Genomic DNA, 25,735 nt, shown 5'->3' on the forward strand with positions numbered 1-25,735 from the left:
CTTATCCCCTCCCTAACTCCCCACCTACACTCACCTTTACTGGCTCCATCCCTGACTCTTTGACCTGTATGTCTCCTCTTCACCTATCTTCTCCTCTATCCATCTTCTATCTGCCTCCTCCTCACTCCCTATTTATTTCAGAACCCCCTTCTCCTCCCCCATTTATGAAGGAGTCTAGGCCCGAAACATCAGCGTTCCTGCTCCTCTGATGCTGCTTGGCCTGCTGTGTTCATCCAGCTCTACACCTTGTTATCTCAGATTCTCCAGCATCTGCAGTTCCTACAATCTCTGACTTGGTAAGGGATGATTTTGCCTTCTGGACACAAGCTCCAGGGCATTGAAGCTGACTTTGTAAGAGCTTTGGCCAACTCCTTGTGGTGTTGCCTTCAAGAAAAATACTCGTGTTTCAATGATGGCCCTCCTGTTGCATTGAGAGGATTTGACAGATACATTGTTGGTGAAGTTGCTATAGTGTTCTTATGTGTACGCAGTGCACAGGCAATGTATTTATTAGTACACCGTGCAGGGCTCTCTGGCTATAGGAGTGACAACAAGCACTCTGTGCATGTGGTCTTTGATGATCTGAGGCCTATGGTGTCAAATACATCCTGTAGAAGGTTGAGGTAGTCTTGGATCTCCTCATCAATTTTACGAGAGCTGGCTGATTAGGTACGGGAGCAGCTCAATACATACTAGAGTCTCCCCTTCAATGGGGGCTGGCATGTCTGACTGACGGACCAGATGCAGGGTGATGCATATGTTTTACACAGTGAAATGCTCAAGCTGCTTCACAGGAAAATAAGAGAAAACTGGCACCAGGCCCAAATAGGATCTGTTACATGGGATGATTTTCAGTCGATTTGAAGAAAGGGAGGTGTTTAAAATGAGGGAATTCCAATGTGTGTGGCGATACTGGTTGAAGGCACAGCCACCAATGATGGAGCTTTGGGAATGGAGCAGGGCTGCACATGCAGTTTGCGTTAAAGGATTGATGTTCTTGGGAATGATTGGGATTTTGCAGATTTGTGGGGAGACTGAGAAAAATATGGAGGAAGTCAAAAGACAAAGCACCATTGTCTTCTGTTTGCATTTCAACTTTGGTGCTTCGGCATATAATGGATTCTCACGTAGAAAACATCTCAAGGAACTTTAACAAACAGACAAGAGATCAATGTATAGATGAATATTAGACCATGATGTAAGAGTGGGGAGACAAGATCAATGGTTTAATCAAAACAATGGGTACCAAGAAGACTTCTGTAGGTGAAAAGAGCAGTAGGGGTCACTGTGAAAGTGATTTATAAGTGATTAAAATTGGGGCGTGGATAGAGAATCATTCAATCCATATTCAGACGAGGGATGGAAGTAAGAAAGGACTTACAGCTAGAGGATGTTGCAAAGGTTGGGGTGAGATTTGAAAATAAAAATGGTGACTAAGTCTTGTGCAGGTCAAGGAGTTAATGCAAATCAGTGAGTACAGGGATAATCAGGTGCTTAGGCCATATTGAATTCAGCAATGACCTTGGAATAAGGTAAACCAGCAGGGAAGCCTAGCCAGGGCTAAAGTGAGTATAACTAAGGATTCCATTTGGGGAGTATCTCTCAGCCCAGGAAGTAGAGGGATTTGGCAGTTTGTGAGTGAGAAAGAGCCTTCTTTAATCCAGTAACATGCTGTGACGAAGATAGGAACATTTACAACATATAATGAACATGTGACACCAAACCATTACATCAAATGTTGAATCTGCGGGGCTGCGCCCCTTCCCACTCACACTGTTTTGAATCGTTTACTATTTGCGTGTGTTGTTGTCCTGCTGCAGTTTTCTATAGAATTTTCTGCCAGTTGCTTTGTCTCCCTCGTCGCTTCCACGCAGTTACCCACAAGAGAGCACCCCCAGCCTCGTCCCCATTCAGAGTTTCCCACAGTCAGTCAAAGGTGGAGTCAAGACTCTGCAGTCCTGTTGCTCTGCCTGCTCCACACTGGAGTTGTTTCTGCCTCTTACTTATCTGAGAATGCTGGGCTGCATGGATATGCAACTCTGCAGAACCAAGCTGCTTTTGTTTCAATGTACACATATTTTTGAAATAAAACAAAAACCTGAGCCACTCAGATGCTGCCTCCCTGGGGCTGCTGTAACCTCAGTGAGCCTCCAGGAATAGCGAGAGGGTAAACTTGAGGAAAGGCAGAAAGTGGGGAGATGGCTGCCAGAGGAATATTACTGTGGGAAGCAAGGTGCTTGGAGGAGGCGATGTTAAACAAGGGGCAAGATGCTTCCTCTGGCCTGCAGAATTGTTGTGAGCAGCACTAAATTTTTAGCGTAACTTTATATACATTAAACAGGACATTTCAATGAAAATATTCCCCAGCATGTTTTAATCAATCCCAGCCTTCCTTTGGAATGCAGAAGCTATCAACACCAAAACTCACTCACATTATGTCCAACAGAGATGCTCGGTGCCACATGCTATCAGTTGAGAGTGACACCAGGAGTAAAAGAAATTTTGCTACCATTTGTTTGGGATTTGAAGAAAAATTCCTTTCCATCCACTTCAGAAGTGACTGCATAAAATATCTCAAACACAGGTTACACATAGCATTGGTCAATATATTGGCCTGGGTTTGAAGATTCTTTGTGCCCTTGACCAGACACTGTTGAGGATTAATGTGAGATCCAGCAAACTAGCACAGCTTTGTTGTAGTTCCTTTTTTTTTCAAAAAAACAAACATCTAAAGTAATGTGCAACACAGATGTTTGGAGCGTCTTTGGGGTCCAGTTGTAATCTGAGACAGTAACAACTTGCAAAGGGTCTGCTAAGTGTCACAAAAAGTGTACTTTAATTTTCCCTACTGTCAAACAGCCAAAGAAATGAGCATCTGAGGCTTCAGGAACAAAAGTAGGCATACAATTTAAGCATTGTTGTAGTTTGCCAGTGACAAAAGAGCTCAAACATCACCTCTATGAATTAAATGGATGAGGTGGAAGCTCTTGTTAATCATTGCAGGCAGGAAGCCTTCAGGAATTATAGGCAAACTACTGCAGATGTTGAACATCTGAAGCAGAAACAGAAAGGGCTGGCAATGCTCAGCAGGTTTGGATGGATCCGTGGAGAGACAGACAGAGACAGGGCTCACGTTTCAGGTCTGTCAGCTGGTCTTGAGCTGGAGCCTTAGCTGGATCGAGTGGCCCCCCAGTAGTCGTGAACACAGCAGCTGTAATCATACCACGAGCTGTAGAGGCGTCCTCCCTCAGCCCTAGAAACTTGCCCGTTCTCTCCCCCACCTAACACTCCCCTTGGCACCCCTTGCTGTTCAGTCAGCTGAATGGGATTTGGTGAGGTTAGGGGCATGGAATACATAGGGACTAGCCCAAAAATCATAAATTGTGGAGTGACAGCAACGTGCATGAGGGTTTCAGATAAACTGAGACAGGACATAACAGAGATGAACGTACACTCAGTGAGTACAAATCAGGGGTAACTCTGAAAAATCCCAGCTAGCAGAGACAGAAACATCACCCAGTAATAGATGATTGAAAAGGCAATATAAATTATAGAATGGTGAATGCATGGAAGGAGGCCAATCAGCTGCATATGTCCACACTGGCTTTCTCTACAAGCAACGCAGCAGTCCATGAGTGGAAGGTCCCTATAATTCCTTTTGCTGAATTTTCAAATCAGCAACTTTAAAGTTCCCTGCTTGGTGGATCTGAAAATTCTGACGGTGGGCTTTACAGTACTGGACTGACGGGTTTTCTTTCTATAGAACCCCTAGAGTCTGGATACAGGCCCTTTGGCCCAACAAGTCCACAGCAAACCTTGGAGCTTCCTTCCCAGACCCGACCCATCGCCCTATAGACCATCTAAGCTACACATCCCTGAACACGACAGGCAATCTAACATGGCCAATCCACCTAGCCTGCACATCCTTGGACGGTGGGAGGAAACACACGCAGACACAGGGAGAATGTACAAGTTCCACACAGACAGTCACCCGAGGCTGGAATTGAACCTGGGTCCCTGGTGCTGTGAGGCAGCAGTGTTAACCACTGAGCCACTATGTTGCTTTTCCAGCACTTCTGCCTGCAGCTATCCCATAATTGGTGGCCAGATATGCACCATTACTGACCCTTCTTGGCAGCAAGGTGATCACATCTGGTTAGACATTACTGCAGTGACTCCAATCTCAGGAAATCATTCATGTAACATTTTGCTGCAACCTTGTAATGTTGTTCAGTTGACCCCACAGAGAAGTTTTCGACTGCTCCTGAATGAAAAGAACAACACCTTGCATTTATCTAGTGCTTTTAGCAGAATAGTGTGCCCAAAGCCGCTTCAGAGGCACATGATAAGACAGGATTTGTGATTTTAAAAAAATAGTGTATTTTTTTTGTGGAAGAAGCAATTAACTGTGAAACAATAGGATTAAGCGAAAGCCAAGGCCAGTATAATGAAGGAATATAAGCAGGCAAAGCAAGTTAATTTACAGTCTGAAAAGGCTCCTTAAATTTAGCCATATGGATAGAACTGAAAAACCAAAAAGGAGCAATCACAACGTTGGAAGTGTAATATAGATCCCCTAACAGTCTGAGAGAAATAGAAAAGCAGATTAGTAGTCAAATTTCAAGGAAGTGTACAAGTAATAGGGCTGTGAGAGTAGGGGATTTCAGCTAGGGTAGCCATTGCATAAAAGGCTTGAAGGGAATGGAATTCTTGAAGTGTATCCAGGGCAGCTGTTTAAACCAGTACACAGAAGGCCCTCCGAGAGGGTGAGGTCCAGGACTTAATGCTAGGTAATGAAGCAAAACAGCAATCGTAACTCCGCTAAATTCAAGGTTGTTATGAAAAAGGATGAAGATGGGCCTGAAACCAAATTTCTCAACTGGGGGGAAGACTGATTTTAATATGATTAGACATGATTTAGACAGAGTTGACTTGGAGTATATACTTCCTTTCACGTAAATCTGTCTCAGAGCAGTCAGATGCATTCAAGGAGTAAATAGAGAGTACTGGACTAAGGGCAGCACGGTGGCTCAGCAGTTAGCAATGTTGCCTCACAGCACCAGGGACCCGGGTTCAGTTCCACCCTCAGGCAACTATCTGTGTGGAGTTTGCACATTCTCCCCCTGTCAGTGTAGGTTTCCTCCGGGTGCTCTGGTTTCCTCCCGCAGTCCAAAGATGTGCAAATTAGGGTGGATTGACCATGCTAAATTGCCCGTTGTATTCAGGGATGTGGAGGTTGGGTGCATTAGCCATGGGAAATGCAAGATTACAGGGATAGGGTAGAGGGATGGGTCTGGGTGGTATGCTCTTCAGAAGGTTGGGGGCTTGTTGGGCTGAATAGCCTGTTTCCACACTGTAGAGATTCTGTATGTATGTATGTATATCTACATTGCTTTACAGATACATTAGAGGTAAAAGGATAGCAAAGTACAGAGCAGTAATTTGTGCAAGGAGACAGAGAATGTGTTTGGGTTCTAAATGAGTATTCACTGGTGAGAGAGATGTTATCAAAATTAGGGAGAAGGACTGTGATATAATTAAAGAAATTTATATAGACAGAGAAGAGGTTCTGAGTGGTCTGGCAGGCTTAAAACTAGATAAATCGCCAATGCTGGATGAAACACAGTCCAGGTTGTTGAGTGAGGCAAGGGAGGAAACAACAGGCATGCTGGCAATAATTTTCAACTTCTCTGTAGCCGCAGGAGAGGTGACAGGGGACTGGAGGATAGCCAATGTGCAACTGTTATTCAAGAATGGAGCAGGGATAAACCAGGAAACCATAGGCTGGTCAGTCTAACCTTGTTGGTGGAGAAACTTGGGAGCAATCCTCAAGGACAGAACTAATCTGCATTTGGAGATCCAGACATTAATCCAGAACAGGAAGCATGGTTTTGTTAAAGGGAGGTCATGTCTGACCAGATTGATTGAACATTTCAGAGAGGTGACCAGCAGTATAGGTGAGGGCCTTGTGTTTGATGTGGTCTACTTGGACTTCAACAAGGTACCTGATAAGGTCCCACACGAGAGACTTATAGCAAAAGTAAGAGTCCGTGGGATCCAAAGAAATTTGGCAAATTGGATCCACCATTGGCTGAGTCGCAAGAAGCAGATAGTGATGTTTGAGGGTCACCTTGTCTGACTGGAAGTCTGTGTCCAGTAGAATCCAGAGGTGTCAGTGTTGGGACCCTGACTATTTGTGGCTGATATAAATGAAGTGGACTTGAATGTAAAAGGGCTGATCTGGAAGTTCACAGAGGATGCAAAAATTGGTGGGGTGGTAACTAGGGAGGAGGATAACCTGAGATTACAGGATGGTATAGCCAGGCTCCTTTGATGGACTAATCAGTGGCAAAGGGAATTCAAATTGAATAAGTGTGAGGTGATTCACTGGGGCTAGACAAACAAGGCAAGGGAATACACGGTGAACGCTAGGACCCCAGGAGGCACTGAGGATCAGAGGACCCTTGGTCTGCATCTGCAGCCATCCATTAAGGGAGCGAGGCAAGTCAATCAGGTGGTTAAGAAACCATTTGAGACACATTGTTAGCCAAGACATAGAGTTTAAGATCAGGGAGGTTATGCTGGAACTGTATAAAATGTAGTCTGGCACACAGCTAGAGCATTGTGTATAGTTCTGGAACCTGCATTACAGGAGGGATGTGAGAGCACTGGAGAGAAGGTTTATCAGCTTGTTGCCTAGGCTGGAGAGTTTTATTTATGGAGAGAGATTGGACAGACAAGGGTTTCTTTCCTTTGTGCAGAGAAGATGGAAAGGGGACATGGCGTTTTAAAATTTTGAGGGACATATATTGGGTAGACAGGCAGAAACTTTTTTCCCTCGATGGAGCAATAAGTGACTGGGGGCATTAATTTAAAATGAGGGACAGAACATTTAGAGGAATTGAGGAAAATTTTTTCACCCAGTTGCTAGTGGAAATCTGAAACTCTCTGTCTGTAATGGTGGTAGATACAGATGCCCTCATAACATGTAAGTAGTAGTTAGATTTGCACTTGCGTTGGGCCAAGTGTTGGAAAATAGGATTAAAATAGTTAGGTGGTTGTTTTTGACTGGCATGGAAGCGATGAGCCACAGGACCTTTTCCTGACCTGTAGATCTCTATGCCTGTTTGACCCTGAGAATTTGACACTGAGGGCAGATAACGAAAAGCTCAGCTGAAGGAAAAGGTTTTGCTGCTAATGGTTGAAGAAAAAATGCAATAAGGTTTACAATTGGAAAAGTGTGGATATCTTGGAGAGTTGCAGACCTGAAGGAGGCTGAAGAGAGTATGGAGCAGCAATATACAAGGGATAAGGATTATGAATTTAAGGCACTTCCAGACTGGGAATCAACGCACTTCAGAAACAGAGAAATGATGGCAGAAAGGGATTTGGTTAAAACAGAGAGTGCAGAATTTTAGATGAGGTCAGGTTTGCAGAGTGTGGAAGGGGGACAGCTAGCCAGGAGAACACTAGAGTAGTGAGAGCAAGACTGCACATGTCCTCCTTTTGATCTGTATTTGTATGTTGCCCTGTTAGCTTGACGCTACCCATTCCCTCTGTGTGAGTATCTCTGTGAATGATGGGTGCATGATGGAGGCAGTCAAGTGAGAAAAAGGGCTCAATTATATTTCCCATTTTATAATGAGCTTTGACCAGTCTCTCTTCCTAGCCTAATTACAGCTTCGGCCTCAGCAGGAGTTATACTAACACTACCTGACAGACGATCAGCTTTAATAACTTAACCATCAATGCTCAGCACCAGCCCCAAAGCTCTTTCTAATAGCCTCCCAGGGACAGTTATAAGAATTGCAGTTGGCTTATCATTGCAGAAGTGACTCTGTCAGTATTAACCCTGGAGGGATGCTCTCCACTGTCAAGTTCCTCGAGAAGCCTGTTAATTAGAGAAAAGGAAGGCAGTGTTGTATTTGGAGTGTTATTGTTGGATCAGACCCACTGAGGTTGCTGACATCTCACTGTGCTCAAGCATATTTGTCTTTATGAGTTAAAGGTGGAGTATGTTATTCTTGGACCAAATGGCAGATATTCCGTCTAGTGCTGTGGAAACTATTCATTACGCCAAACAGAGATGCTTTATGTTTTTCCTGTTGTGTGGGGTGTAGGGGATTGAATGCACTTGAACTATTCTCCCCGCCACTCTCTAAACCTTGACACATCTTTGTGACGGAGCAATCTTCAAAGTATAAAGCCATGTTAAGGTGTCAACAATGGGAGGGTTCATCATTTTGTCAATGAACCATTCCATTCTCACCTTCTCCATACTGAGTGAGCGGGGCCTGCTTAAAGTGAGAGAGTCTAATAAGGGTCAGTCATGCAGCTGTATTTGTGCACCTTTGTTGGTTCTGTGAGAACTCTTGGTTTACATTGTTGAAGATCAGATTCCAGAGGAACCGGGATACCAGGTAACTGTGCAAACAGGTATTTTCACACTGAGGTTTGCAATTTTCCCTCTTCACCCTTATATCTTTCCTTGAGGAGGACATCTTTAAGGGCCAGAAGCATAGGAAAATGTTAGTGGGCCAGCACAGATAGATAGGGCAGCCTGGACTACTTGGTTACAGGTCACCATGGCAACTACCTTCTCTAATCAGCCTTTTGTGCAGGAAGATCTCCTCTGTTTACTTGTTATCAGTTTGCTCATGGCTACTTTTATCCATCAGTTGCATTTTGTGAAATTGCATTAGCTTCTGGTTTCACATCAGTCTTCATGAATTATCGATTCACAGGACGTCTGAAGGGAACATGGAAAAGGATTTAACCTCTAGATCAAAAGGGAAAGTTGTCACTCATTTTTTTTCAGACAAGAAAACAATCACTCCACATCAGTGTAGGAGTTTTTTTTGGAAATGAAGTTACAGAGAATTTTCGGTGGTGAATGTGGTCTACACCATTCTTAAACTAAACGAACAATGTTCTAGAATTGTCATTGCTGCAATGTTAATAAGACTAAGCAATACTCATCCAGTAAATAACATTGAATTTAAAGACACTCAGAGTAAATAATTTGGTAAGATCATAACTTCTAAACTGAAGATAAACTTGTCTACCATGTACAGATAAACACACACGATATGGGTAACAAAAAGAGAAATTGCTGCAAAAACACAGCAAGTCTGGCAGCATCCGTGGAGAGAAATCAGAGTTAATATTTCAAGTGCAGCAACCCTTTCTCAGAACAGATCCTCCTGATCAATCCCTTCTGACCCTTCCTCAGAAGGGTCTCTAGGGCCATAGAAACAGCCTGGCTTGGTGTATCTATCTCGCACAGAGCAGGATTTCTAGCGTTTTTCTAGCCTGTACATTCTGGAAGCTGCTGCAGTCTTGAAGTAGAAGCTGTTATTCCTCCTCTCCCGGTTACAGCTAGAAGCTGAGATTTCTCTCCCTTCAGCGGGTGCTATATGTGAGAAAATCTGATTTCTGAATTTGCTTTTTTGCCAAGGGGTGAGTTTATGGAATGTTACTATATTGAAACAATTAATTACTGTTAAGTTTTCCAATTGAGTTGTTATTCCAAACCGTTCCTTTTCTTGTTGTATTTTAACTATGGTGTTTTGCATAAATTGTGTTTTGCCTAATGTCAAGTAGTGTGGCTAATCAAATTGCATCTGGAACACAGCACCTAACGTTTACCTTTTAAATAAAGAAAACATTAGGGAATAGGCTACCTCCTTAATGTATTTTGAGGTGGTCTGGTCTGGTGCATGGTACTAGCTAACAGAGATCACAGAGGTTGGTGGTGAACAATCTTTAATGAGTTACTGTAGTGCATCTTGTGGATGGTACACACTGTGGGTGCTGTACGAAATGGTAAATATTTAATCTGGTGGATGAGGTGCCAATCAATTGGGTTACTATGCCCAGCATGGTGCTGAGCTACTTGAATGTAATCAGAGTTGCACTCATCCAGGCAAGTGGGAAGTATTTCATTCCAGTCCAGTCTTGCATTATCGCTTGTAGGAGAGTTAGGAAGTGAGACGCTGAGCTGCCCTTGTAGCCATGTGTTTATATGGCTGGTCCAGTTCAGTTTCTGGTCAATGTTAACCCCAAGGATGTTGACAGTGGGAGATTGAGTGATGGCAATGCTATTGAATATCAAGGGGCAATGATTAGATTTTCCTTTATTGGAGATGGACATTGCCTGACACTTGTGTAGTGCAAATGTTGCTTTCAGTTTATCAGCCCAAGCCTGGATATCATCCAGGTTGTGCTGCATTTGAACATAAACTGCTTCAGTACGTGAGGAGTCGCGAATGATGCTGAACATTGTGCAATCAACAACGAACATCCCCACTTCTGATCTTTTGCTGGATGGAGGGTCAGTGATGAAGCAGCTGATGATGGTTGATCCCAGGGCCTTATCCTGAATAGCTGCCCAGGTTTAATGCCCACCCGGTCCAAAGGTGTGTAATAACACATCCAAACAAGTTGCTTAGACCGAGATGACATGGGCCTAGGATGACTGACTTCAAACAGCGTCAACCATCCTCTTTTGTAACTTCAGCCTTATCTTTTGCACTAATGTGCAGTGTGCCCCCATCATTGAGGATCGGGATATTTGTGGAGCCTCCTGCTCTAGTGAGTTATTTAATTGTCTGCCGCCGTACACCACTGAATGTAGCAGGACTACAGAGTTTGGATCTGATCCATTGGTTCTGGGATTGCTTAGCTCTGCCTGACATTTGCTGCTTATGCTGTTTGGCGTGCAACTAGAACTGTATTGTTACTTTGCCAGGTTGACACCTCAGTTTTAGGTATGCCAGGTACAGTTCCTGACATACCCTCCTGCACTTCCCATCAAACCAGGGTTGACCCCTTGGCTGTGTTGGGGCTTGAACCTTATGCCCAGGACATTAGCCTGGGTATCTGGGTTACTAGTCTATCTTATAATATTACCACAGCACCTTCACCTCCTCAAAGACCACCACTCACTCAGTAGTAAATTCAGCTTCATTTCAATCTTCTGGACCAAAGTATGAAAGAAAATATTTAAAGCTTTCAGTCAGCTTTGCACACTGTACTCCATTTAAGAAAAAACATATTCATGTCGTACCTTTTAACATGGGTGAATATTTCAAAGGCAATTTGCAGAACTTTTTTTTTGAAATAAAGAGTCATAGTTGGAGAGACTAAGTGTAGTGGGAGAGGCCGCTGAGGCATTTAGGGAGGGATTTCTAGACCACGGGCCTTATGTGGCTGAAGATGTGGATTCGGTGTTGGAAGAGGAGGGACAATGCGCAAGACAGTAGATTGGAAACAATGCATTTAAGGCTGTTGAGATTGCAAGTCTTCATGTAAGTCTGTTGTCACTACTGGTCATTTAGATTTTTCTTAAGCCCCGTTATTTTATGAATAATATTGGAAATGGTCATAGTTCCTGACTGTAGACTCCTAAATAAAAAGTTTTAGGTCAAGCAACATTGGTAAAGAGGAGGTACATTTGGTACATGTAACCACAGCAGAATGGGACTTGTCCATTCAGATTGTCTGGGTCTGAGTCAGCAAGCTGTTGGTTAGGTTTCTTGCAGCTTTTGTTTTGCACATGAAACCATCTGACCACATTCCTCCACTGCCAGAAATAGGCCTGACAAATCCTATTGGATGCATAATGCGAACTGGGATAGTTCAGGATGGTACTAAAGGAGACGGTCTTGTCTGTTTACAGGTGAATGCAACACGTCAAGAAGACAAACTAACTGAAGAGTGTGACCAATTGATTGAAATCATTCAGCAAAGAAGGCAAATCATTGGCACAAAAATCAAGGAAGGAAAGGTAAGAGACAGATCGCTACTGACGACTGCCATCATCGACAGCAGATCTGATGGAATAGGCTTGAGGGGCTGAATGACCAACTTCAGTTCTGACATTCCTAAGTGTAGACATTTTTAATCAACTTGGTAGCAAATGTGATTAAACATTTCTGGAACAAGTGATATTTGAGCCAAAGCCTCCTGGCCCGAAGGTAGGACACTACCAATGCAATACTAGAGCCCTTGATGTTCCTAGATCCACACTTGGAGTCACAGAGTCATACAGCAAGGAAACTTTGGTCCATGCTGACAAAGTTCCCTGAACTGAACTACTCCCATTTGCCTGCATTTGGACTATATCCCTCTAAATCTTTCCAATTCTTATATCCATCCAGACAAATTTTAAATGTTATAATTGTACCCACTTCCACCACTTCCACTTGGCAGCTCGCTCCATACGTGCACCCCCCTCTGCATTACCATCCCCAGCCTATTCAGCCACTCCCTGTAGCACAAACTCTCCAGTCCTGGCATCATCCATGAAAATCTTTTCTGCACCGTCTCAAGTTTAACAACATCCTTCCTTTTAGAAGGTCAACCAGAATTGTATGGAGTATTCTAAACATGGTCTCACCAATGTCCTGTACGGCAGCAATGTAACATCCCAGCTCCTACACTCTGTGTTCTGACCCATGAAGGCAAACACCTCCTTCACCACCCTATCTACCCACTTCCAAGGAAGTAAGCAACTTGCACCCCTAGGTCTCTTCATTCGGCAACACTCCCCAAGGCTCTACTATTAACCCTGGTTAGCCCTACCAAAATGCAACACCTCACATTTATCTAAATTAAACTCCCACCTCTAACTCCTCAGCCCATTGGCCCATCTGATCAAGGTCCCATTGTTCTCTGAGATAATATTCTTCACAGTCCAAGATGCCATCTGTTTTGGTGTCATCTGAAAGCTTACTTACCGTATCTCCTATACTTGTATCCAAATCATTTATATAAATGATGGAAAACAGTGGACCCACCTCTGAACTTGTGGCACACCACTGGTTACAGGGCTGCAGTCCAAAAAGCATCTCCCTATCACCACCTTCTGTCTTCTACCTTCAAGCCAATTTTCTATCCAATTTGTCTAGCTTCCCCTAGTTCCCATGTGATCTAACCTTACTAATCCCTCTACCATGAGGAACCTTGTCAAACTCTTTGCAGGATTACATCTAGACAACATCTACCACTCTACCTTTATCAATCTTATTTGTCACCCCCTTCAAAAATAATCTCAAGCAAGCTAGTGAGATATGATTTCCCACACATAAGGCCAAATTGAATATCCCTAATCAGTCCTTGCCTTTCCAAACGCATGTAAATCCTGTTCTTCAGAATCCCCTCCAAAAACTTACCCACCACTGACGTAAGGCTCACCAGTCTACAGTTCGCTGGCTTTTCCTCATAGCTTTTCTTAAGTAATGGCACCACATTAGCCAACCTCCAGGCTTCCGGCACACCACATATGGCTGTCGATGATAAAAATGTCTCAGCAAGGTGCTCAGCAATCTCTTCTCTAGCTTCTCACAAACTTCTGCGAAACACCTGGTCAGGTCCGAGGGATTTATTTACCTTTTTACATTTTTAAGACCTCCAATACCTTCTCTTCTGTGACGTGGATTATTTTCAAGACATCGCTGTTTATTTCCCCAAGTTCACTTGCTTCCATGCCCTTCATGGAAACCGACACAAAATATTCATTTAGTACCTCACCTATGTCCTATGGATCTAAACATAGGCTGGCACGATGATCTTTAGGGGGCCCTGTTCTCTCCCTAGTTACTCTTATGTCCACAATGTACTTACAGAATCTCTTTGGATTCTCCTTAACCTTATTTGTCAAAGCTATCTCGTCTCCTTTTGGCCCTCCAGATTTCCCTCTTAAGTATACTCCTATTAGCCTTATATTTCTGCAGTGATTCACTTAATCCCAGTGGTCTCTATTTGCCATATGGTCCCTTCTTTTTCTTGACCAGTGCCTCAATTTCTTTAGTCATCTAGTGCTCCTGGCATTGCATTGCCCTTAAAACGTACGGGAACTCGCTGTCTCTGACCTCTCGTTCTCTCATTTTTAAAGGCTTCCCACTTCCCAGCCATCCCTTTACATGTGAATAGCATCCCCTAAACAACTTTCGAAAGTTCCTTTTATATTAAACTAATCTCACGATTTCAAGGTGAGAGGGGAAAAGTTTAAGAGAGATATGCGTGGAAAGTTGTTTACGCAGAGGGTGGTGGATGCTTGGAACGCGTTGCCGCCGAAGGTGGTAGAGGCGGGCATGATAGCGTCATTTAGGATATATCCAGACAGATACATGAATGGGCAGGGAGCAGAGGGGTACAGATCCTTGAAAACTAGGTGACAGGTTTAGATAGAGGATCTGGATCAGCGCAGGCTTGGAGGGCCGAAGGGCCCGTTCCTGTGCTGTAATTTTCTTTGTTCTTTGTTCTATTACTGCCAAAATTGGGCCGTACTCGAATGTAGAACTTAACTTTTTGATCAATTCTATCCTTTTCCATAACTATTACGAAACTATCAGAACTATGATTACTTGCCCAAAGCGCTTCCCCACTGTCACCTCAGTCACTTACCCTGAGATAGTAAGAAGTGCCGATGCTGGAGTCGGAGATAACCCAGCGTGGAGGTGGAGGAATACAGCAGGCCAGAATTCTGAAGAAAGGTTTCGACCCAAAACGTCAACTTTTCTACTCGTCTGATGCTGACTGGCCTGCTGTGTTCCCCCAGCTCCATTCTGTGTCATTTCAGTCACTTACCCTGCCTTATTTCCCAACAGAAAGTCAAGTATCTCTCCAGCTTTCTTCTCAGGGAGACGATGTCCTAGTGGTATTATTGTTGGACTATTAATCCAGGGACCCAGATAACATTCTGGGGACCTGGGTTCAAATCCTGAAATGGCAGATGGTGGAATTTGAATTCAACAAAATACCTAGAACTATGAATCTAGTGATGACCATGAACCCACTGTCAATTGTCAGGAAAAACCCATCTGGTTCACTAATGTCCCTTAGGGAAGGAAACTGCCATCCTTACCTGGTCTGGCCTACATCTTACTCCAGACCCACAGCAACGTGGCTGACATACCTGGTCAGCAACGGCCTCCTCCTGTTAATGAATAAAGGATAAAGAAAAGGTACGTCCACATGCTGATTAAGACAGTTCGCTGGACGGGAATTGGGTCTTGTAAAAGGGTATTCAGCAACTCGGGTCATCTCATTGCATCAATGGATTAAGAAAGGTGCGGGTTTTATCCTCAGTTTGTGTTCGACTACTTTGATAGTAAGACAGCTGGAATTGGCTGTCATATCACAGCATTGGGAAAAGATTTAATCAGTTAGCAGTCTGCTTTCTCATTATTATCCCATCTGAAAGTAACCAAAAGGCAATAAGGAGGGACATCAATTTAAGGTGATAGTGTGGTGAATGTTGCTGTGATACTTCTCTCCAATTATCTGCTCACACCCACTCCTAAATTACAAACGCCTTGAGTGCTAAAATAAAACAAAGAACTGTGGATGCTGGAAATGGCAAACAAAAACTGAAAGAGAAACTCAGCGTCTGTGAAGGGAAACACAGACTTAATGTTTCAAATCCACATGAAACGTGAAAACTGCTTTCTCTCCACAGATGCTGCCAGACCTGCTGAGTTTCTCCAGCAATTGCTGTTTTTGTTTCCCTGAAATTAATTACCTCACGTGAAGGCACATGGAGGGGTGGTGTTTGGTAGTGTGAATACCCCGTATTTGGTAGTGTGAATACCCCGTGTTTGGTAGTGTGAATACCCCGTATTTGGTAGTGTGAATACCCCGTGTTTGGTAGTGTGAATACCCTGTATTTGGTAGTGTGAATACCCCATATTTGGTAGTGTGAATACCCCATGTTTGGTAGTGTGAATACCCCATGTTTGGTAGTGTGAATACCCCGTATTTGGTAGTATGAATACCCCGTATTTGGTAGTGTGAATACCCCATGTTTGGTAGTGTGAATACCCCGTATTTGGTAGTGTGAATACCCCATGTTTGGTAGTGTGAATACCCCGTATTTGGTAGTGTGAATACCCCGTATTTGGTAGTGTGAATACCCCATGTTTGGTAGTGTAAATACCCCGTATTTGGGAGTATGAATACCCCATATTTGGTAGTTTGAATACCCCGTATTGAACTCTGGAAAACAAAAGAAGGCTTCTGAGGAAGATGTACAGTTTAAGATAAAAGATGATTAACTGTTAGCTACCAAGCTGTGGTTAAGCATAAAAGCCTGGCAGGTTGACTCTGATCAGTGAAGCACGTCCACATGCTCTTTCTGATTTGGAGGTGTCAGTGTTTGACTGGGGTGGACAAAGTCAGAGGTCAAACGACACCTGGTTATAGTCCAACAGGTTTAATTGGAATCACAAGCTTTCTAAGTGCTGCTCCTTCATCAGGCGAAGTCAACTTCATCCACGGGAGTTCCGCTTCTGACTATGTTCTTTCTACAAAGGGCAAGGTCCCATGTATGATTATCTGTTCCTCCTTGTACATGCCAGTCCAAGTGACAATCCTAAATTTGGTGCCAGCATGACTCTTCACCCACTCAGCATTATGCAGCAAATGTTGTCCAATTGTAGAGTCACATTTCATGCTGGACGTTGTGTTGAGAGTTTTTGCAAGCGTGGATTGGTTGACTACAGTTAGAATCTTGCTTGTTGTGAACAGACAAAGGGACAGGCTGTTTGATGTGATCCACCAGTCTTTGACATATTTGGCCTACTTCTCTGACATTGCCCCAGTACTGAAATTCACATACCACATTACTTGGATGTACTGGTCATTGTGATGAGTTTTGCAAATTCGTTTTTCAACCATATTCAAGCCGTGCACGAACAAACAAATATGATGCGTAGAGTGTTTTAGATGAGGGAGAACTTCCAGTCTGTTGAGAAAGCTGTCCAACTATTCATCCTGCTCCCTCGCTGTAATGTTGCAGATGTTTTTCCTTTTTGAATAATTATCCAATTCCCTTTTGAATGTTAGATATAGTAAGAAGTGCAGGTGCTGGAGTCAGAGAAAACAGTGTGGAGCTAGAGGAACACAGCAGGCCGGGCAGCATCAGAGGAGCAGGAAAGCGGACGTTTCGGGTCGGGACCCATCTTCAGAAATGGGGGCTGGGAGGGCCGATCTGAAATAAATACAGAGAGGAGGGGTTGGGCATGGGGGAGGTAGGTGGAGTGGTGATTGGTGAATGCAGGTAGGTAATGGTGGGGATTGGTCAGTGAGGTGGAGGGGCGGATAGGTGGGAGAGAAGACAGACAGGTCAAGGAGATGTGGATGAGGTCGGGGATGGAGAGATTTTGAAGCCAGTAAAGTCCACATTGAGACCATTGGGTCGCAGGCTTACTGGCCAACCCCCACCTTTGCCTTCCTATACTCACCTATCACCGTCCCACCTACCTCTCAGCCCCACCTCCCTGACCTGTCCGTCTTCTCTCCCACCTATCTGCCCCTCCCTCTTCACTGACCAATCCCCACCATTTCCTACCTGCACTCACTATCAGCACCCCTCCTACCTTCCCCAGCCCCACCCCTCCTCTTTTTATTTCAGAGCCCCCTACTCCTCTCCCTTTTTCTGAAGAATGGTCCTGAACCGAGACGTCAGCTTTCCTGCTCCTCTGATGCTGCCTGGCCTGCTGTGTTCCTCCAGCTCCACACTGTGTTATCCCTTTTGAATGTTACTGTTGACTCTCCTTCCCTTTGAGCGTTACTTTTCCACATTATCACAACTCCCTGCATGAACAGATTTCTCATGCTCCCTCCATTTCCAACCCCCATCCCCTGCCCCCGACCCAGTTAAAAAGAGGGTGTGTGATAGAAAATCTGAAAGAGGTTGAAGTAGCCCAATGCCCTTCGGTCTGAGCTCCTCTCTTTGCCTTAAAAGGTCGTACGATTGCGGAAATTGGCCCAGCAAATCGCAAACTGCAAGCAGTGCATTGAACGATCAGGCTCCCTCATCACTCAAGCAGAGCAGACACTGAAAGAGACTGATCACGCTCGCTTCCTGCAGACAGCTAAAAATATCTCTGAAAGGTAAGGGAGCGCATTGCCACTCACTCGTTGTTTTCTGTCTTTGTAATGATCCCATTGACCAAATGTACATCACACCACTGCAAAGGCACTCTCAGTCTGTTCTGATCACTGCAGCTGGAACCTTGCATCTTTTCAAATCTAGTTTGTGTCCCCTCATTTCCTAATATGGTCATTTTAATATACAGTGTGAATTGTCAAATGCATTTCATTCTATTGCCGTTTTCCCTTGTCCCCACAATAGCATCAAAGGTGTTGCATGCGTTCCCATCTCTGGGAGTCTAGTCAAATAATTAAGAAAATGTGAGTTTATATCCCAACGTGGCCCATTCACAATTCTGAGTTTTGTGCGATAGAGCATTGTGGAAATCAAAGGTTTTAATGAATAGAAGTGACCATGAAGCTGTCAGGTGGTTTGTACAGCCAGCGCTGATTCACTAAGGAAGGGAGTCTGAAGTTCCTACCTTTCATGGTTAACAGTTCCCTACCGTTCACAGATCACTCACTTGTACCAACCAGCCCAGCACTGCAAGAAGATAGCACAGGACTGCAATCTCAGGGCATCTGGGGATGTCGAAGACTTTCATGCTTTCGGAACGTGTGTGGGACTTTTTGTCCCCTTGGACACTGGGAGAACTCCACACCCTTCTTTGAAAAGTGCTGTGGAAAATGTGCATCCACCTAGATGACTGGGTCAGGTTTTTCTTTGATCTCATCACCAGGGGCATGGATACCGATACAGTGCAATATTTTCATGGTATACCAGTGGAGTGTCATTCAAGATCACCCAATCGGTGGTCTCAAAATACAACAGTTAGAAAACCAACAACAGCTTTCACTTTTATTTAGCGCCTGTAATACGATATAACATCCCAAAGCACTTTACTGGAAGATTTCGGTCAAGCTGTGAGGGAAACTGGCCAGGAGAATATCAGAATAATTGTATCAAGGTGATAGGAGTTTCAGCAGCAGATTAGCTGAGATGGAAGATGTTGTGGAGATGGCAAGGTCAGAAGACACTTGTGGGGATAATTAGGAGGAGAAAGTAGGGAATGCTTTGGAAGTATCTCCGACAGCTGAGAGGGAGAGGTGATTGAAGCAAACAACTCAGGAACAATGGTGGTACCAGCAACTGAAGACAATAGCTCTGGTCTTCACGGCATTTAATTGGAGCAACTTCACTCAGTTGGACTGGCAGCTTTGCCAGTCAGAGACGGTTGAGGGCTTGAAAACAGAGGTGGTGAGAGAGAGCTGGATGTCTTCGAGTGTCCACATGAAACCTGGCATTGAGAGTTTCGACAATGTTGCCAAGGAGAAACGAGTGGATGAGAAACTGGCCAATGGTAGGAGATGAAGAGCTGAATTGGGGTGCCACGTAGGCTCAGTGGTTAGTGTTGCTGCCTCACAGAGTCCTGCATTCGATTCCAGCCTCGGACAGAAAGATGGAACATGGCAGAGCAGTAGATGTTGTTTGGATTTTAGTAAAGTCTTCGATGAGGTTCTAATCCAATAAACTAATTAGTAAAGTTAGATCACATGCGATTCAGGGTGAGCTTGCCAACTGGATACATAATTGGCTTAACGACATGAGACAGAGTAATGGTGAAGAGTTGCTTTTCAGACTGGAGGCCTGCCACCAGCAGTGTTCCACAGGGATTGGTTCTGGGCCCTCTTCTGTTTGTCATTTATACAAATGATTTGGGTGAGAATATAGAAGTCATGGTTAGTAAGCTTGCAGATGACACCAAAATCGATGGCATTGTAGACAGTGGAGAAGGCTTTCTAAGATTAGAAAGGGATCGTGATCAAATGGGTCAATGGGCTGAAAAATGGCAGATGGAGTTCAATCTGGACAAATGTGAGGTATTGTATTTTGGCAAAATGAACAAGGGTAGGGCTTACACAATTCGTGGTAGGGCCTTGGGTAGTGTTGTAGAACAGGGACCTGGGAGTTCAGGTACATAATTCTTTGCAATTCTCGTCACATACAGACAGCATGGCTAAAATGTCGTTTAGCACACTTGCCTTCATTGCTCAGTCCTTTGAGTGTAGGAGTTGGGAAATCATGTTGAGATTGTACAGGACATTCGTGAGGCCTCTTCTGGAATACTGTGTCCCGTTCTATAGGAAGGAAATTATTAACTTGGAGAGGGTTCAGAAGAGATTTACCAGGATGTTGCTGGGTATGGAAGGTTTGAGTTATAAAGAATAGTGGATGGGGTGGGCCTTTTTTAACTGGAGCGTAACTGGTTGAGAGGTGACCTGGTCGTGGTTTATAAAATAAAGAGGGGTATAGATAGGGTTAATGGTAGTCCTCTTTTCCCTAAGACGGGGATTTCAAGACTAGGGCCACATTTTTAAGGTAAGAAGAGAGAGATTTTAAAAAAGGCATGAGAGGCAATTTTTTTTAAACAGAGGGTGGTTCACGTGTGGAGCGAACCTCCAGAGGTGAATGTGGGTACAGTTACAACGTTTAAAAGGCATTTAGATAGGCACATGACTAGGAAAGGTTCAGAGGGATATGGGCCTGGAGCAGGCAGGTGGGTCTAGTTTAGTTTGAGATTATGTTCAGCATGGACTGGTTGGACCGAAGGGTCTGCTTCCGTTGTGTATAACTCTGACTGTGTGAAGTTTGCACATTCTCCCCTGTGTCTGTGTGGGTGCTCCAGTTCCCTCCCACAGTCCAAAGATGTGCAGACGAGGTGGATTGGTCATGCTAAGTTTCCCCATATCGTTCAGGGATGTACAGGATCGTTGGGTCAGCCATGGGAAATGCAGGGCTGTAGGGATAGGGTAGGAGGTTTAGTCTGGGTGGGATGCTCTTCAGAGGGGCGCTGTGGAATTGTTAGACCAAATGGCCTGCTCCCACACTGCAGGGATTCTATGATTCTAGGAATTCGCCAGCTTCGTCTGGTATAAATGGAACCGGGCAAGTGCACTTCCACCCTCAGGACAATGGGTTTAGAGAGCCAGAGGTTTAAACATTTCCACATCTTTTGCAGTCCTTTCTTGCTATTATAATACCAAAAGAGCATTTTTTAATTCCCAGTAATTTGATTCCTGTCGTTCATTATGAGGTGATCGGGTGATTATGAAATGCAACTGATCCAGTTGGCAGAATGAGCTCGCATTAATGCACAATAAAGTCACTGATTGCTCAGATGAGCTCACACCCTGTGCTGCCAGTCCTTCTCATTTGATGGTTTTCTTCTCAAATGAATGGCAAGACAGATTGCACTCAAATGGAATTGCACAACAGCAGTGAAATATATTCTTTAATTTACTGGCTGGGTTCACAAACCATTGCTCAGATGGTTAGCACACTGTCTGCTCTGAGCTAAAAGCCCATGGTTCTGACTCCACAGACTATAACATATCATGTAGGTTGATGTTCCTGTACTAATACAGAGGAACTAGTGAGCAACATGCTGATATGGATTCCCCCAACTCGTAGTGAGAGCAGATGATCACTTAATATCATTGCTGTGTCTTAAACCTGCTGTACAAAAATAACGGTTACAAAAAGCTTGCAACCTGGAATAAAAGTCCATACTGCGCAATCTGTCACCCTTGCTGTTTGCAAAAATCATCAATCATCAATTACGAGGCGGCATAATTTTCAGGTGACTAGAGGAAGATATAGGGGAGATGTCAGAGGTAGGTTCTTCACACAGAGAGTGGTCGGTGTGGGAGTGCACTGCCAGCTGTGGTAGTGGAGTCAGAGACATTAGAGACATTTAAACGATTCTTGGATTGGCACATGAATGATAGTAAAATGTAGGGCATGCAGGGTAGTTTGATCTTACAGTAGGATAATAGGTCGGCACAACATCGTGGGCCGAAGGGCCTGTACTGTTCTGTACCATTCTATGATCTATGTCCACTGGGCAAGGCTGGACTATGTACTTAGATTTGTAAAAACATACGGCGCGGAAACAGACCCTTCAGTCTGACCCATCTATGCTGACCAGATATCTCAAATTAATCTAGACCCACTGGCCAGCATTTGGCCCCTTTCCATCTAAACCCTTCCCATTCACATACCCATCCAGATGCCTTTGAAATGTTGTAATTATACCCGTCTACACCATTTCACCTCCCATGTGCCACCTGCTGCCCCTCTTCCTCCCATTTTAAAGTACCTTATCCTGATCTTTCCTTTGCCGAAGTTTCAAAATAATGCAATAGATTATGAAACAGTAATTACTGCTCCAACAAATCAAAGAAATTAGCTCCAACACCAGAAAAAAAACCTCAAACAAGGAGCACTTCTTCCAGCCACCATTTTGTCCTGTCCTCCATCTTGGTTACTTCATTGATTATGAAGAACTTTCAAATGTCCTTGGTTTGTGAAAGGATTTCTGTTAGTACAAGTTCTTTCCTCTCCCAGAAAAAAACAGGGATCGCCGAGCTAACTGATGCACTAAGCTGTAATTCATACTTCAGTCTGCTACTCCCCGCATTAAATGAGAGTTTCTTCAGTATAACCACATTCCATGCAAAAGGAATTCTGCTGGGGGGAAGGAAGCAGGGAGCCACTGACCTGTTTATGGAATACTTCAATAGCATGAGCGCAGTTAGCCACTAGAATGAGAAACAATAAGGCATATGCCTTTCAAATGCTTGAGGAAAACAAATAACTCAAAATGCAGAGCAGCTACAAGGATCATTTTAATGGTGTCTCCTTTGTTGCTATAGTAACATAAATATCAGTTCTTGCTGCTGCTAAATATTCGCTGTCAATATTCTTTTAAAAACTGAGAGACTACAAAGCGTCACAATTACCTTTTTTAATAGCTTGTCATGCAGAGTACCTCTCCAAAGCAGTGAAGTTGGATTAAGGTTAATAGAGGTGTAATCATTAACTCAGTAGCTCAGTGCCTTGCTAATTCTGCTTCCTCTCAGCAGTGGGGCTCAACACGCTCACTGATCTGTATTGATCCCGAAACCGTGTGTATTTCAGGCTGTTAGTTCATATTGTTTAAGGCAGCAGTGAAGGCAAGAATGGAAACTCTGTTTAACTGGATAATTTTTTTATTACAAAACTATACTTTATTCATAAAAATATCTTCAAATATGTTGTCACTAAAGCAATTCGGTTCTGTCCAGTAACCTATGAAGAAAAGTAACAAATATTGGAGTTTGACTGTACCCAGCAAACAAACCCAAGGCATTTCTTTCTGAAGAAGGGTCCAGATCCAAAATGTCAGCTTTCCTGCTTCTCTGATGCTGCCTGGCCTGCTGTGTTCATCCAGCTCCACACTGTGTTATCTCAAGGCATTTCTCACTTGTTTTAGATTATCTTTATGTATGTTTGAGGCACGGGGAGGAGATAACAGGTCTGAGCTATACAGTCTCATCCCTGGGGGGGACACCGAGCCAAACATTGGCTACTCCTGGAAGACATTCTTCGCTCTGCCTGAAACTTGTGGGTCTTCCAGAATAAGGAGCTGACCTCGACTAAATATTGCGGCCTGGCACATTCCAAGGTCTAGGAATTTGTGCTGAGGGATGCACTAAATCTTGGACCCAACTAATGCTTTAAATGTCTGTAAATGTTCTGTTGAAGTGAATAAGTACAGGGATGTGAGCCAGCCTTGTCAGTGAGCAGAGTCCCCACCATCGTCTCCATTGCAATGCGAGCTGTGGTTTGGTGGTAACACTTTAGCCTCAGGGTTTGAAAGTTGTGGATTTTAAGCATTGATATAACTGACAGCCCACTGCAGCCCTGAGAGAGAGCTGTGCCATTGGAGCACCAATTAATATCACTTCCTCTCAAGGATTTAAAAGACCCCACGTTGCTATTGGATGAAGAGCAAGGATATGTATTCCACACTAATAATTATCATTAAATCATTACTGCATTGTCATTTTCACATTATTGTTTCCAAAACCTTGGTATGTGTTTTATGTAGGCCCAGAAGGGCTGAAAAGGGTCAATATTTCAGTGCAACAAGGACCACCCATGGTCATGGTGTCATGAGGGCTTAGTGTGAATAAAGTCTGATCTTGTAGCAGACAGGTTGACAGCTTGTTCCTCCCGGCAGTTATCATCTAGAGCCTATTATAACCTGTGCATAGTTGCAGATGTGCAATAAACACCTTGTTTACTCTGCAAGACTCTTACTCAGACCAGGAAGCAGCTACCCTGAAAAACACTTGACCACGTAAGCCCCTAGTGAACCCATGCAGTTGAGAAGAGTGTGGCCGAATTGATTGTTTGATATTACAATGGGCATCACACTTCAAAAGGTGCTTAATTAATTTCTGCACCCTAAGCTCATGAAAGCTGTTCTCCAAATTTGAGCTAGACCCTTTCCTCAAAGATTCTGTTTTAAGGGGTGGTTCCCTTAGGAAAGTCCTGTGCATATCCCCTTGCAGTATGAATGGTTAACCTAGAATCTGCTGCATTTGCTCAGTAAGGCACTATCGTTTGATACAGGAGAGAAGAAGTATTGCTTCAAGAAATGCTACAAATCCCTTGGTTACGCTCCATCTCGAACTACATTCAGTTCTGGACATTGCGCCTCCGGAATGATTGGCCTTGGAAGAGTAAAGCACGGATTCCCCAGGACTGAGAGTTAAACCTGTGGCATTGCCAACTTCTGTGCAATGTTCACCCGCAGAATTGAGTATAGCTCTTAGGGTCAGAGGATGGGGGGTGGAAGCAGAGATGATTCGTGCAAAATTGAAGAGAAGACAGCGGTAAGAGTGGAGAGGGAAAAGGAGTGAGACGCGGAGGATAAGGAAATTAGAAAAAAAGTGGAGGAGAGGGGATGGCAACGAAGCCACGTATGGCAATATGGTGACATGACAGTAAAGACGATGACAAAAACCAGACTCTGTGTGCAATCAAACTCTGACCCAGAGGAAACATAAACAATAATTTCACACTTAAAAAGCCTCTTTATGTGCACATCCACGGATAATACATGCCCCCCACCCCCACCGATGTGTGATTCCACGCTGTTCTCACAAACTGTGAAAGAATCTGATAATGTCTCCAGGACCTTGTTTAAAATGTTGTAAGTGTCTGTTCCACATCTCGCCGAGAACCCATCAGCAAAACTTAGTGCTATGGCCTGAAGCTCTGTCCATTGCTAATGGCCCTTGTATACCTGTTACACAACACATTGGAAAATCTACGCTGTTCAGTCACTGACAGGAAACCTACACCAGGATGTACTCTGATTTTACTAGCGAAAGCAATAGACCTCTCTTTTAGCCCTTCCTCGACAGTTGATGTTGATAACAGGGAAAATGTGTGCCTTGAATGTGCTTTTGGGATAGTCATATCTCTCTGAGGATTAGAAGCTCTGGCAGAGCTGAAGCTGAGGGACAGGAATTGTTTTCCCCACCAGTTATTGAACAAGACACATGTGCAAGGGCCTGAAGTCATAATGAGGTGCAAAGTAAGACAAATGACTAGTCAAGTCTAATTAATTCCGGGTTGCTTGTGCGTCATGGCCCCTTTTTACAGCTCATCAATATCCACCTCTCTGGTCATTAGCAGTGCAATGTCGGTCAGTTTGACAGAAACAATGTTCCAAGACAGGCTCAAAGCATAACTCAAGCAAAATAATCCTGGAAGAGGAAACTAATTTGAACTTTTCTCGACATCGCATGAAATTTTGCGGAGAAATGCAATTCTGCTCTCCAGAAAGTAACTGGAAAATGTGGGATATTTGTGTTGAAAAGTGAAATGTTTCAGCTACAAACACTCAAGTGCATTAATCGAATGGATTGAAAGCAGGATAAAGCTTCTTCCAAAACAAAAAGAAAAATTGCTGCAGCATTAAATATCAAAGTTGTTTCGCTGGCTCTAAATTGCTTTGGGTTG

At 43.9% G+C, this 25,735-nt stretch overlaps 1 protein-coding gene across 3 annotated transcripts in view; it reads left to right on the top strand.

The window, feature by feature from the left end:
• Nucleotides 1–25,735, top strand: part of mid1 (midline 1) — a 105,906-nt gene that overhangs the window by 54,456 nt on the left and 25,715 nt on the right. For all 3 annotated transcript variants that reach the window (XM_059650415.1, XM_059650416.1, XM_048540988.2), the window contains 2 exons: nucleotides 11,681–11,788; nucleotides 17,750–17,898. In XM_059650415.1, the coding sequence (XP_059506398.1) occupies nucleotides 11,681–11,788; nucleotides 17,750–17,898 (257 nt within the window). The remainder of the gene's footprint in view (nucleotides 1–11,680; nucleotides 11,789–17,749; nucleotides 17,899–25,735) is intronic.

Source organism: Stegostoma tigrinum, chromosome 12, assembly GCF_030684315.1.
Source record: "Stegostoma tigrinum isolate sSteTig4 chromosome 12, sSteTig4.hap1, whole genome shotgun sequence".
In the NCBI taxonomy this organism is placed as follows: domain Eukaryota; kingdom Metazoa; phylum Chordata; class Chondrichthyes; order Orectolobiformes; family Stegostomatidae; genus Stegostoma; species Stegostoma tigrinum.